At 37.2% G+C, this 15,388-nt stretch overlaps 1 protein-coding gene across 1 annotated transcript; it reads right to left on the minus strand.

Moving 5' to 3' along the window:
* Positions 1-13,259: 13,259 nt before the first annotated feature.
* LOC107269767 lies at positions 13,260-15,372 on the minus strand. Its single transcript, XM_015743991.1, has 2 exons — positions 15,357-15,372; positions 13,260-15,229 (listed from the first exon to the last, which is right to left on the minus strand). The coding sequence occupies exons 1-2, from the start codon at positions 15,370-15,372 to the stop codon at positions 13,260-13,262; spliced, it is 1,986 nt and encodes a 661-aa protein (XP_015599477.1).
* Positions 15,373-15,388: the final 16 nt, after the last annotated feature.

Genomic DNA, 15,388 nt, shown 5'->3' on the forward strand with positions numbered 1-15,388 from the left:
AAAACATTCATTTTTTTTTTTTCAAACCGATACATTATTTCCAAAGTCACGGGTTGCCGTACACGTGGTCCATGAAATTGTATATAAGGCGTCCCTTTGAATTTTACATAAGTGCATCCAGCATGGTACCGCAACATATCCTGCCTAACAGGTTAGAACCAACGTTATGTAACTTATGTGAATATACGACGGCTGATGCAGTTTTGTAGTCGGTTTAAAAGCCGTCAGGGACATGGAACACTCTCCAAGGACATGCCTACGTACATATTCCATGTACTCGTATGCTCACAAAGAAGCTGCGCGAGAGACATACGTAAATTTCTTGCGTAAACTAAAACGTGCTTCTTTCTAGTGAAAATGACTTCTTTCGTATATAAGTGTATTATGCATTTTGCATCTTCTGTTCTATTTAGTGAAAAGCCAACTCGTTCACGTACTACCGTCACTTTAGAAAGAGCAGAAACGTGACGGATTAAATATGCTAGCAAAATTGCAACTGCGATAGTCGACTCGCAAATTTGCTTATTTGCGAAAATTATATGGCCTCTTTTTTTTTTATTCATTCTATTTACTCCATTCGTATAGAGATACTCGTGTGTCTCTAGTTACTATGACTTACAGGGGACGTGCTGTAATGAGATTAACGGGAACGCAAGATGCACTGTGTGGATGCTGGATTAAATTTCGACCACAAATACCTATCGTACATGTTTCGCAATAGCGTGCAATTGGGATTGATTAGCGCAAAGTGAATAGACTATACGTGACATCGTATTCGTAGATAATACACGCGTTATATGTGCTTACCAGACACATCGATGAATTATACTCCCATAGCTTTGTGAAGGCTTCGATACGTGCTGATCGATGCCAATTGAAATTTCGGTAAGATAAAGCAAAAATATTGTCCACGTTGTATAGATTGTTATTATTTATTATATATATTTTCAAAATTAGTAAATAATTACGTTGCATCGTATGCTGATTTTATGTAGAAAATTATTTTTGTTACATGCGTGTTGTGTCATGTGTGTTCGTAACATCTGGAAATTATATGCATCCTGTACTAGAGCTTTGATTATAACTATATTGTATAGTATTATTATATCCCCGATATATATAACGATAACGAATCGAAGCACTAAATTTATTCACATTATAGGCAGTTTACATTGTTCTCTTTATAAATAGGCATAATACTTCGCAACGAATCTTTAATTAATATTTACATGAATTTATCATGTATTAATATATCCGTATATGGAATAATATTTCGTATCATTCTCCATACGCACTGTAACGAGGCGGAGTATGAATATTTCAAATTCTTTTCCCCTTGTATTTTGATTACAAGTTTTCTTACGTTTTACCTTATATTGGCCAAACGTAGCCGAATCGTCCTATGAATAATTCAGCAGTTTGAGTTCAAGATCCAGTATCTTCTTCGCATTATCCGACTCGGCATTGGCTATCAGAGCAGACAATACATTTGTTCCCTGTTCCTTTGCTCTAGGAGAGTAAACGAAATACGCAATTTGGTAAAGATTCGGAAGTAGATCGTTGGAACGAAAAAAGTGGCGGTCGTGTGTGGACTGTCGATTTTGAAAAAGTAAAATAAATTTTATTTTCCCTGAAGATCTGAGGGGTCACGGTAGAATGGTAGAGTCACCAGTGGCCGTTACGTCAAATTGAGGTTAGGTTGGGTTAAGTCGTACCCGAGGTCAGGTTAGACCATCCTTGGATCAGATATAGAATGATTTCCGCACGAGTATTCCAATAAAGTAGAGATCCTATCAAAGCGTAGGAGGCTGACTTTGATATCCGACAGCTAATGAACCAGTTTGGTTTGAACTTTTGTGCCGTTGCTAATAAGGTCACTAATGCCAGGATCCAAAGTATAGCCAAAGTTGCCATTTGCCGTATCTAACCAGGCTCCCTTGGATGTACACGGTTCTCATTGTCTTGAAAAGGTATTGTGTTTATGTCGAAACAATAAGGGAAGCTGTGGGTCCACGTTAAGCAGAAAAGGGTTGATCCTTTCAATGGTGGACCCCTCTATCTCTGACATTTTTAATGCACGGTATACACGTAATGCCATAAGCATTGTTCAGCAGGGAATTTTGTCAATGACGTCATCTTGGAAACTTTTAATTTCCGTCGGCCTATATGCTGCCAATATTTGTTAACTTAATTAGCATTGTATTTATTATATTGTACCCGTTCTACCTAGTAACTCGGTTTTGGTTTTCGGTTTCTTGAAATGACCCCTCATTTATTACGTCACACTGTGACCTCCGTTAAACTTAATTAAAGTGTGGGATATACGTGACTTGTATACTTTGGGTAACATTGATATTCTCAAATGGTACCCAGGACGTGTATGTAATATATATAGACAAGAAGACGTTAACAGGAGCTACCAGCCATTCGTTACCCATAGCCACATTACATTTTCCAATATCCTTATTTCCGTCCTTGTATAATACTATATCTTCATTCGCACTGTTGCTAAGTATATCTATACACGGAGCCGCAATGTATTTTATTCGAGAATTGAAATATAAATAAAAATTTATTGGCTTCGAACGGTACGTTGCCTGAGGACTTTCACGTTATCTTTGTTCCTTTGATCCCGAGACAAAACTAAGCACGTGGTTTTACACGAGGATGAACACTTAACCTGGTATCGTCGAGTGATTCTAAGTTTTGATAATTTTCTTGTCTAGCTTATTTTTTTTTTATTTTTTTTTTTACGTCGTTGCATTTTTCTAGTGTTTTTGTTCTTGACGGAACCTCAGAAAATATTGGGGGGATTGCGAGAATCTACTTGTATGCTTATTTCTCTACTGTAGGTGGATCTTTTTCAGATTCATTATTCAACGCCAGATGATGCTATATATTGGGGGTAACATTCCAGCATAAGTGTTCGCTCGGTATGCTGACGTAAACCAGGCTGACAAGGGTGGAATAGTGTCGTTGAATTCTAATTCGATTTCCATAATTTCTATGCTAATAGAATTCTCGATAAGACTCGATGCTGGTGCGGAATATGTGTTATCGGATTAAAGCTGCTATATGGTGTTTATTGATTTTTCACGGAGAATTTCATTGTACTTTAAAATTCACCAAGTGCATTTTTGGTTCACACAGGCATGAATACAAGTGGTGCAGTTTATGTTGGAATCAAATTTCAGTCCGAGCGATATATCTACTTTTGGATATGTTTGTATTGAATTTAGGAATATTTTGAACAATTTTTGTTACAGTCGAGGCGTGATAATGTAATCTGTTGATTGAGTGTCAGGTGTTTATTTTTTGATAAGCTTGTCGTAAATCACGTTATAAGTGATTTTATTGATGTCGGAAGCTCGTGTGCAACTAACTAGATGAACTTTTCTCTTCGACCTATGACCGACTTCCGGTTATTTTCGAAATGATCTAAAGTTGAAGCTACTAAGTGCTGCGCTAATGAAAAAGTTGAAAAATAATCTCTCGTACTGGGAGGACAGACTTTCTCTGCACGCCGGATAGGAAAACTCGAAGAGCTCGAAGTTCTCGTCTGAAAACAAAGGCGACGTAAACGAACGTTCTTTGACAATAAGAGCGATCAGTAAGTAGGTAGTCGTCATTAAAATTTCATTAAGGTGGAATGAATATACCTGTATATAATATTTTAATGAAAATTTTTATTTCTCATTAATATCGTTCGTTCCTACATCCCTTTGGCCTTCGCCTGAATTCTCGCAGCCATTGAAACGAGACACATTAATTAAGAAGAGTACTTTAATAATTAACTTTAATATTTTATTGCGCAATATTACTGAGAGTCATTGGGTACTTTACGTGAATTTGAACTTGGTATTATAAGATATTGGATATTCAAGTGAATTGTGTATCACACTGGTGCAAATTTCCCGCCATTCATTTAACAATTCACAACCCACGTGATAGATTATACCAATATGACGAACATCGGTTGCTAAAGCCGCAAACGTGTGACATGTTAAAAATGAACGATATTGAGTTTTTTTTCTAATAAAATCTGACAAGTGCGGAAGAGTTAATCTCAAGTTATCTTCCAGCATCCCTATCGATCCACGTTAAACCGAGCTTACTCAGGCAATAGTTGAAGATCTATGACACTGGAAAATTGGAGTTCCCTCAAAGTTCCTCATTTTAGTAAAATACTTACTGCTGTCAGACAATGATTTTTTTTTTTTTTTTGTTAAGGTCAATTACGATCAAGACTACTGCTACTGTCAGCTCATCTTTAAGTCTCTTGTCAAAATTCGGGGGAATCCTTCAGTTTCATTTTTTTCCCCTCTCATTAGTGACAAACCTCGACGACGAGCACGAACGTAGCTGTTTTTCGAGTAAAGTGCCTAAGACAGTTTTGCACAAGACGCGGGTAAAGTAAAATTCTCAAAAAAAAAAAAATCGTTAAAAACTCTTTTCTCTGTTTGTCGATTTTAAATGGTCCAAAAAAATGTTATTATTGGAATAATATTATGGATAGTTACATATATCCCAAAATATTTAACAAAAATTGACATGATTAATTTTTGAAAATTTTTAATGTGAATTTTGAGGGATTTTCTACTAGACTAATTAAAATGATCAATTAGAGTTGATAACTTGAAGTAACGATTAATAACAATACCCTGACCTACATAACCTAACTGTTATCAATATAGGAGTTATAACCTGTATCAATTGTAATGTATACATCAAATATAATTACTGTGCTTGAAACCAAATGGGACTATTATAAGTGATTGACAATATATACCCATATTAATACAATGGACGCGCATAGAATAGAAACATTATAAACTTCAACAATACTATATGAAGAGACAAATTACTTTAACACGATCGATTACCCCTATCAATATAATTCATAACCATTTATAATTTCTAAAACGAAAAGTACTCCATTCACTCAAGAACTAATCTCCTTGAACAACTTGTCCTACAGATTGAAACGTTCGTATCCTACAAGGAACTACATACCATCCGTTTCCAATGAATTTCCACATACGTGGAACAGTGGACCGTGAAACAGTGATCTTTGGGTGAAGACATCGCAACGTGTTTCCGGCATCTGTAAACGATTTCCGGTTGTGCAGAAGTGCTTCTCCAGAACCAATCTCCGTACTTTTGCTCTCTGCCTGAAGCATTCACGCATCAATCAAGATCGAAGTCTCGTTATTTCCTGGAAGGATTTCCGTTCGGCTGAGTACGTCGAGTATAATGGATCTTCTGGCTAATCCTTAGCTACAAAAAATGTTGTGGAATCCAGAAAAAGAGAAGAAACATTTAAGTACGTTCCGGCTACTCGTACAGACGTAATCGTGCCCATGGGTAATGGCTTTATGGCGAAAGAAGCTGCGACGGATCCTGACTTTTTCTTTTTATACGAATCTCAGGTTGCAATTCAGAGAAGATACTTGTCCTGTACAAGAAACATTTGTTGCTAGAGATTTAATCCTTTAAATACGTCATGAGCAGCAAATCTTCAGAGTGAATATATTTTCTTAGTCTGTGATTAAAATTGAATTTCAAGCATCCCTTTTGTAGGATGCTGCTCAGTCATGGTCTGTAAAAAGTGGAGGATGTAACAGATGTTCTCGTACAGGGATGGATATAGCGGGGGTTGTTGATTATAATTATTCCTCCTACTAGAATGCAAATGGGCTCGTTGTAATCAAGCTGCAGACGTCCTCGTGGAGTTTCGTTATATAGCTGTTCTGGTTTCATGGGAATTATTTGCGGTTATTATTGAAAGGGAAATGGTACCTCTGTGACTGCCATTGCGCTATTCCACTATTCAATTACCAGCTTTAAAGCCTATATGCTGGCAATGCATTTTGGCTGTGTAAGCGCAGCTTGCAGTATCAGATCAATAGATGGTACCAGTGCTACAATAATACAGTAACGCGGAGGATAATATGTTTGTCAGTAACGACTAGTGGTTGGAGCTATAGTTATATTCGAATAAAAGTTACCAGTAATACATATATCAAAGTGGAAGCAATTAGTGGAACTAATAAATGGCTAACAAATTAACATCTGAAATATGTACATATCATAAGTCAGACTTGACATTTGAATTGCTTGCTAAAGCTGTTTAAACCTTATCAACCAAACTTTAGTAAAAGCTTACAAGTTATATGTGAATTTAGAATGAAATATTTTGGGATACGTTTGTGATTTATTATTATATGGCTGAATTTCGATAAAGAATTATTTTTATACATTAAAATCCATTTGCTCGTTTGGCAAGAACTTTCATTTTTATTTTACAGAGGTTTTTTATAATGAGACTTTCTACAGAAAGCAAGATAGATACGTTTCTGGGCTTTTCAATGGCTTTGGGAGGGTTTTCCGGCATATCCAGCTTCATAACCTTTATCAATAATGTCTTTTGTAAGAAATCCTTCGATAAGCGAACAAGTAACAGGGTCGCTTTAAGTCCCAATTACAGCTTTACTTTCTAACGAATTGAAGAAGCCAGTCGAAAATAATTGCTTCATTCTCGTTATTCGATTCACTTTTTTTTCTCACAAGGACTGTCGCTTACTACGAATTGAATAGTACGATTCGGGTCCTGTGCATGTACCTTTATTAGATTTAAAAATTGAATTAGAACCTGCTCGGTGTGGGCTTTCATATTGCGTAAGAGGAAGTTGCTCGGAACGAAGTGGTAATTGATTAAATCCGAAATACGGGTAAGGGATGTATTATCAATATTGATTCAATAATATCAATCGATTATATAATATCAATTCAATTATATCAATCGATCAATCCATCTGATTGATTGAATTATTATTTTCAAAACATCTGTTACGATATTTCTCCAAACCCGATGAGCATCGGGTGGAATGTTTCGCTTCTATAGGGGATATTTATATTTGGTATAAGGGATGAAAGGGGACAAAGTGTTCGCCTGTTGAAGTAAATGGCAGATAGGAAATAAGCTTTCTTTGATCGAGGGTCACGGTGGGTACTAATTGCATTACCGTGGTAATTACCGTGGCTACCGGTATTCGAGACGATGTTAACCGGTAATACGGGAAATAAGAGGTGGTCTAACTGGCGCCTGTAGACGTACGAGGAAAGTAATTAAGAGTAATCGAGGCAAGCAAATTAGTACGGATAGGCTAACCCTCCAAGGGTGATAAGGACTTTGGCCAAAATGCCCGAAGGGTCTTGGACGACGTTTAATGTGCTCGTGGTAGTAGAAAAATATTCCAATGCAAAATTGCTGATCAGGCTGACGTATTGACAGAATCACGCGAGTGGAGGGTGTCAGAGATCAGTCCCAAGGGATGAAATTCTTCCAAAAGTGCATTCCGGCTCGTGACTTTTAACACCCTGTAAACTCTGGCGAAAGTTTTTTTAAATTGGAAGCGAGAGAAGTTTAAGCCAGTTAAAAGTTTTGAGAGGGAACTAGCTGGGGAGGGATGCTGAATGTGAATTGGCTAAAAGTTTTTTGAGACAATAAAAATTTTGTGGAAGTGGACTCGCTTTTTTTTTATTAATAAACGAGGATGTAACATAATATGTTTAACACGATCGATTACCCCTATCAATATAATTCATAACCATTTATAATTTCTAAAATGAAAAGTATCTCCCCGTCTCTCTCTTTTTTCATTTAACCCAATTCACTGTATAATTCATGACACTTACTTTTATAGCGATACGGTATATATCTCTATTTTGGCTATCTATCGCACGAAGTAAATTTGATCGATCGCTTATCGAGAGAAATTGCTTTCACCATTATTCATTGCTTTGCAAACAATGCACTGGAACGTGTTTTGCTTTTATCTACACGTCTGCCATGTTATACACATTCTTCGCTATTCCAGTTCGGTATAAATAGATTGGATATTCATCTATTTTCTTCTCGTATACAATTTTCTATGAGAATCACCATATTTTGCCTGAAAAAGCGCATTTTTTAACACATCAGTTTTATAACTTCAAAAACGCTTTTTAAAAAAAAAAAAACATTCATTTTACCCTCTCAAAATTTCTTAGTCCCAATTGCATTTCATTGTAGATACTGAATTTATGATAAAGAAGGATTATGAAAATTCGCGATAAAAGATTATGCAAGAGTGTAATTCGTAAAAGGAAAATTTTGTAGCTCTAAACGATTTTATGCTCATAAAAAATACAAGCGATTCACATTTTTCGTATGCAAATCGCGTTTTCAACTAAATTTATTTCTGACTATGAGAGTCAGTGATGTAACGTTTAAGGCGCACGTGAAACTCGTTGAATGTGCAGTTGCATGCAAATATTCTACATACGTACATACACGGTCGTATACGAGGCTAATGGGCAGCACGAAAAGGAAATAATTTATAAAAATATTTTCAACCCTTTCAAAATCTACACAGTATGCATGTATGCATGTATGTATGTACCTCTGGTAGTCCGGTTACGAAGGTTGGGTAGCCTGAATAGAATATTTTAGATTTTGAAATTCGGTACCCAGAACGTTCATCCATAGGTCATGTATACATATGTTATATACTACATATGCATACATTTAAATACATATCCTTTGTCACGGCGAATCTAGATTAAAATTCGTTCGCAATTTCCAATTGCTCTTGTACTATCTTCCCGACTAAGGAGTCCCTCCGAATGCCAAGAGAAGAAGGGAAGAAAAGTAGCCGCCCCTGTAATCACGAGGAAATCAGGGTGGAAGCGAAGCTCTTGACGTAATTACTAAGCGCTTAAGGGATACGAACAAAAAGTTTGAGAACGTCCAACGACCGTTATATTTTTTCATTGAAATTTTGTACGAACGTTTTTCCAGTTCTATTATTTTTCTCTATTCTTTTGCATTAAAATTCTATCGATGTCATTTGAAATAATTTTCATCTGCGAAAGGATTTTAAATATTAATAGTATGCCCATTCGATGCACAATAAAAAAATATCGAATGGTCGTCACGTCATATTTCAAAAATCGTTCACCGTTTCGCCCCAAATACGTACAATCTGTATATAGTATATATTTCGCAAGCATTTTCAACAGTCCGTTTGTTCTTTTCGATGTGCACGTCAAGAGACGTAAATTCGGATCGTCAAAGTGACGTCGGTTCGTATTGCAACGCCGTGAATCGTGCAACACGCCGTGCTTGTCGGCTGGTGGAAAACCGAAACACGAAAGACAGAAAGTTAGGAATCCACTGAGCCAGAATAGCAGTCAGCTAGGACATGAATATTTCATCAAGCTCCAGGCCCCTTTTCCTTTCTCATATTTTCCTTTAGTGGATCCGTCTTGTCTTTCTCTTACTCTCTTTTCTCTAAACATCCAAAAAGACTTGTCAATCTGTCCACACTCATTGTTTCCCCTGCTCGTAAAGCACGAAAGTTTCATCGACATCAATAAGACGTCACACGTGGACGTTGATATTACAGGTCCCATAAACGTCCCATGGACATCCAACAAATCCTTCTGAAACTACTATGCTGTATATTTACTGCGTTACTGAATACAGTCCGTATTAATATTTCTTCATCCCCTTTGTCAGCATCCCCTTCGACTGACGCATTTCTCTTTCAGAACGTATAACCAGCTTAGTACAATCTTTGAAAGATTGAAAAGAAATTTGCTTGACGTCTCAAACAATTTTACATTAATTCTTCTGTCTTTAAACAGTCATAGAACGAATTTGAATAATGATTGTAAATCACATCCAGATATTTATATAAATCGTGCATAACCTATTACATAGTACAGGCACGAGGTTGGCTGCTGTCCTGCACGAATATAAAATGAATAAAAGTTTAATTTTATAAAGAGTATTTGCGCAGTGAGCTGCGCATCAAGGACTTGGGAATTTCATCCTTTTTATAGTACAAACTTGACCCTAATTGTATTGCATTGTAACGTCTCACTCGTTATCTCGTATTGTCTAGCCAGAATTGGCCTTTGGTCCTTTTAGCATCAATTTACATCAAGTCCAATTTCGCCCGCCTTAGAGTGCTCTTCCGGCAGTGAATGTCATTCATAAAATAAATTAAATTGCTATTGTTTAACGACAGGGACTAAGCCTGACCAGTGAAGATCTTCCTCGAAAAAACTCCACGTGTACCTAAACCGTGAAATTTTACATAAATTTGGACAAGTCGAATTTTTTATTCTTTCCCATACAAAACGTCATCCAGAAATGCACACGGGGATGCACTTTGCCATTCGTGTCTCTTTCTATTTCACGTAGCCTTGTTTATCATCCATTTTACAACCGGGTAGCAAATGCTTCGTCGCACTTCGTACATCCTGTCCCGAGGGTTTGGATACAGCGGAAAGGTCCTAATAGCGCTTTTATGTTCTGCGTCCAGAAGCGTAAATGAGATCGTAAAAGTGGCCGATGTCATCCTTAAACGATTAATATCCCGTGGACGTAGCACGTTAAACCGTCGAGCGTTAAACCGGTAATGGCGATATTATTATAAGGTACGTATTGCTGTACGTTCCGGGTGGATCGATAGCCCAAAGTACCTCGAAATTTCTCGATAGTATGAAAATCAAATATTTTTATATTTTTTTATTGCAAATTTTTAATCAACCGTCACAGTTTATAATTTTCTTTCGACAAGGATTCGAGTCACTTTTTTTCTAGAGCTATCTGCTGCCACGCTATTCTTAGCGTCACCGTGTTCTCGCGCTCTTATCTTTTATTTCTTTCCCTACTACCCTTGTCCCCCTTTTCCTCAATAGCAGACCGTTTATACGTGGTTACCGAGACCGTAATCGTTGCGAAGCATGCAAAGTCCTTATTTCCAATGGTTTTGGCTGTGACTCCAGCACAACCGAGAATTGCGCTATCGAGAAAGTTCACGGTTATTAAGTATGCACGATTCACGGTGCATTACACGCGTCTTCCATCTCTCTTAGTATTTTCATAATTTTCCTCGTTATCGGACGACTTAAAAAATGGCGGTAGGTGGTATGTAGGTAGAAAAAAAAATTTCTCACATATATTCGTGTTTCTGTTTTTAGTTACATACCATGAATCAGGCTTAGGTACTGCACCTTACATATTACACGTTTTTAGGCACTTTCGAAAATAATACTACTTACTTATGCTGGAGATATCATAGATTTCGTACACGAAGACAGCATGTACTGCTATTGATAAGAATACTCGTTTACTTCGTTATATGCTCGTGGCTGTCGATTAGGCTTATTTTCCTTTTTTTTTTTCTATCGTGCAATTACCTCGTACTTACTTCAATCCCCCTTCATTCTTTTTTTTTTTTTTTTTTTTTTTTTTTTTTTTTTTTTTTTTTTTTTTTTTTTGGTATTTAATCGTTTCCTCACGCGCGATACAGTTCCTCGATAAGTTCTTAAAATTACACACGTAAGGAAAACATTTAAGCGTATTCAACAAATTTGATATTTTTCAATGGCCACTAATGTATTAGGCAAGGAAGCCAATAAAGTAATTCGGAGGAAGAGTAACTTAGTTTTTTTTTCTTTTTTTTTTTTAGTAATTTTTTTCAATCATCAACTTTGCCTGATATCCATCACAAAGCGAATATGAATTATTTATTGGCTTCCGTTGATACTTTTGCAGTATATAAAAGCGTCGCGTCGTTTAAGTATAAACATGCTTTTTATAAATGCAGAAGCTCCGTGTGTTTCCCTAGGCAATTTATACAGGCTAAGTATGTATCTAATATTCAGGCGTAACGTAAAATTCATGAAATTATACGAAATGTGATTAATAATTTTAAGATAGTATCTTATCGTGGGCTTAGTCTGCGCTTCGCTCCCACGAGTTAATATTAATTAAGTCAGAGTTACTTAGCAAATTTTTAAGTCCAATAATACTTGACTCGTGAATCATTGAAATATTTTTCATATTTTAACATAGCGACTTGCTTCAACGATGAAACAATTTCATTTTCATTTCCTACGACAAATTCGTACGCACGGTCACGTATCTACATTATAGATCATTGAATGATATAAAATATTAATAAGAAATTTTTGCGTCGGATTAAAAATTGGAATAATTCCATTCTTAACGGATCTCAGTCAAACGCTTGTGCTATGTCAGAAAGCTTGCATAATAATTTATATAAATCCTCAATAATCCAATTGCATTAGATTTTTACATATGGACAAGAAATGCTTAATTTCTGTGTGACGAATCTTAGAAGGATATTAGGAAAGTCTGGACCTCGATTTCTCTTGAATAACGTCTTATGGATAATTAATAAACAAATTATGGCAATCTCAACGAACTCTACGCGTAGATCAATCTTGTATCTATGTAATATTTTTAATTATGCTGATTACGAGAAACATGGTGATCTGAATCAAACGTATCACTGATCTGACCGTAATGAAATTGCTATACCAGTTTTGTACTTCAAGGGACTACTTTGTTCGTTGAGCCATAAGTAGATGGCCCCTCAAAGTTGAACTGATCTCCTGATCCCGATCGTAGATACTAATTACTAAAGTACGGATACATACATCAAATACGTAGAACACAATCATGTTTTTCGTCGTTTCATCGTGAACGGTTTTGAGTGAAAAATTTTTTAATTTTTTTGTAAAAATTTCATCGATCCCTTAATGGCGTATTTAACCGGTGGAAGATTATAAGGTATGGACGATCTATCACAGAAATCGATCATGTCATAGAGGTTTGGACAGAAGTTATTTCTTTGGTTACTAATTTAGATTGTGGTTTACGCTTAGCTTAAACCCTCTCCTTCGTTTTAGCATTCTGGTTAAACGTTTTCGTAATAACGCTATCCTGTAACACGATCATAGATCAGAAATTGGATGAAGAATATATAATGCAAATAGACATGTGTATAATGGCTGTTAATAAAATCGAACCTGGGCAACGTAATTTGCCATGTAAACATTGGGCGGATGAACTTTTCTTACAATCGGATCGCAAAGCTCTATGTAATCACACGTTGCTTAGGTAATAATTATACATGAAAAGATAAGTACAGGCGCTGTTAGCAATACGTAGATGGCATAATTAGTAAAATATCGGAGCAATACTCGTAAATATTATATTTAAAAATAAAGAAGAAGTATTTCGCGTGATTCTTATACAGGATAGACTTTCTTGTTCCTGACGTTTATTCGGGAAGTAATTATCTATCTCTGTTGAAGATGGATCGTACGACGTTTCTCGTCGAATGTTTATCAAGTTCCACTTTTATGGAGCGTTGAATTTTTTTTCTTGTTTTCGTTCATTCGAGCAACCCACTTCTATCGTAACTCACAGATCTGAAGGCATCCTCTACCAAGTCAGTTAAGCATCTGACAGCTTGCAGTAAAGCTGCCAATAACAGAGATAAGGATAACGAGATTAATTTACTTGGTACCAGTGCATTTTCCGTGGATTGCGTTCTGTTCGCGAGTTTCTTCCTTTTGCGTTTTTCGTAACTGTTTGGTTTGAAGGGTTTGCTCGTTGGCGAATCCTTGTCCTTTTCGTTGATCGTGTCTACGGAAGTCTTGCGAATCTTTGGAGACTTTTCCAAAGAGTTTGAACGATTTTCCGGTGTCTCCTTTGAATTTCTCAGAGAGACCTTTGTACCCTCGAGATTAGGAATGGCGGAACGTCGACTTGATATTATATTTTCAATTTTTTTCCGAAATTCCTCAGCCTTGGCTTCGACTTCTGCCAAACGATAATCCCTGGATCGTCTCCTGGTGTGTCTTGACGATTTAGATTTTTTGACAACCGAAGATTCATTGTCGTATTGCTCCAGTGCGTCCTCTGACTTGGCTTTGGAGTTAATTTCCAAATAATATTCCTTGCTGTCGGAGAACAAATTCTCAAGTGAAGTTTTACGCGGATCACCGAAATCGGTAGAATTTTGAAAAATTGAATTTTCATCCAGCGAATTCGTTCTGCTGTGACATTTTTTCCTATCCGATAGTCCCTTCTCGTCCACCTCATTGTTCAGATTATAATTAATATCATCAAAGCTAGTGTCAGCATTTGGATCATTTGTAAAATCGCTATAGTCAAAGGAAGAGGCTTTAATGTTTTCCTTAGTTCTATCGAAGCTGCTCTTGACTGGTGTCTTGCTCAAGCTATTCGGAATGAAATGAACGTTTTTGTCTGCGTTCGCATAAAAAATAGAGTTCATCACGCTTGAAACATTAGCAGAATTTTCAGCGTGATCGCTCAGCGACTTATCATCCGTGAACTGAAGTAGATTTTCATCATTGGTAAAAGTTTCGCGATCAGAGTCTGGGGAATCTTCCTTAGACCTGATATACATAAGATTTTCAGTCCGATCATCGATATTCAAAGAGAAGAGTTTGCCTCTCTTCGCAGATTCAATATTCTCCGTGCACAAAAGATCCTGGACCTCGAAGAGACTCTTCTCGATACTCGGACTTTTATACAGTAAATTTTTCAATTCAGGTATATCCAAATCCTGCACGTGCAGAAGATTCTGCTCTATATTCATAAGACTCTCCTCGATCTGTATAAGACACTCTTCAATGTCACACGTGGTACTGGTCTCTTCGGTGCTACGCGAACTGTGACTGGTCTCGCTTCTCGTAGGGCTGATCACGTCTGTACTCTTCATCTGAGCTCTGATCAAACTTTGGAAACGTTCGTACTCTTCCGCCTCGATCAAAGACTTTCTCGTGAAGTTTCCTCTGCCATCGTCACCAACTTCGTACTGGGTCTGACTATTATAGAATATCTGATAGTTACTGTGGCTATTAGCTATTTCATAATTCATCTCTCCAGACGGTATCAAGTTCTCTTGCGAATTATTCTTCATTTCCCCAGTCCTGTCGCTGCTCTCGGACAAAATTCTATAGATCCCATGACTATTGGCTAAGGAATGCGAGGAGTCGTTTTCGTAGGAAGTTTTGCAGTTTCTTTCGGAAGTATCGGAGAAGACGTCGTAGTTGCTGTGACTGTTTGAATCTTGAAAAGTATTTCTATGGCTATTTGCTATAGAGTACGGTACGTTAACGTTTCTCGACAAGGAATCGAAGCTCCTGGTACCGTCGCCGAGAATATTATAATTACTGTGACTATTGGCGTCGGGGTAAGGCGTTTTCTTAGGCGTCGTATCGGCGCTCTGACCGTCACCGATCAATATATAATTTCCATCGAGGATACGCTCGTCGTCGCTGTCCAGGTCGAGTAGATTGGCCCCGACTTCCTGCTTGCGGAAATAATCCGTCTCTCTGATAGAGATATTACCACCGGCAGGATCCACGTGTATCTGCACGGGGCAGAGCACGTCGGTCAGGTCAGTCTTTTCCGGTTGAACAGCGTCGACGGTGTCATCGAGGAAGTCAAAGTCGCGTACCCTGTAGCTGGGGCATGGCGTGTTGACTGGCG

The sequence above is a fragment of the Cephus cinctus genome, unplaced genomic scaffold, assembly GCF_000341935.2.
Source record: "Cephus cinctus unplaced genomic scaffold, Ccin1 Ccin1_scaffold0690, whole genome shotgun sequence".
Classification (NCBI taxonomy): domain Eukaryota; kingdom Metazoa; phylum Arthropoda; class Insecta; order Hymenoptera; family Cephidae; genus Cephus; species Cephus cinctus.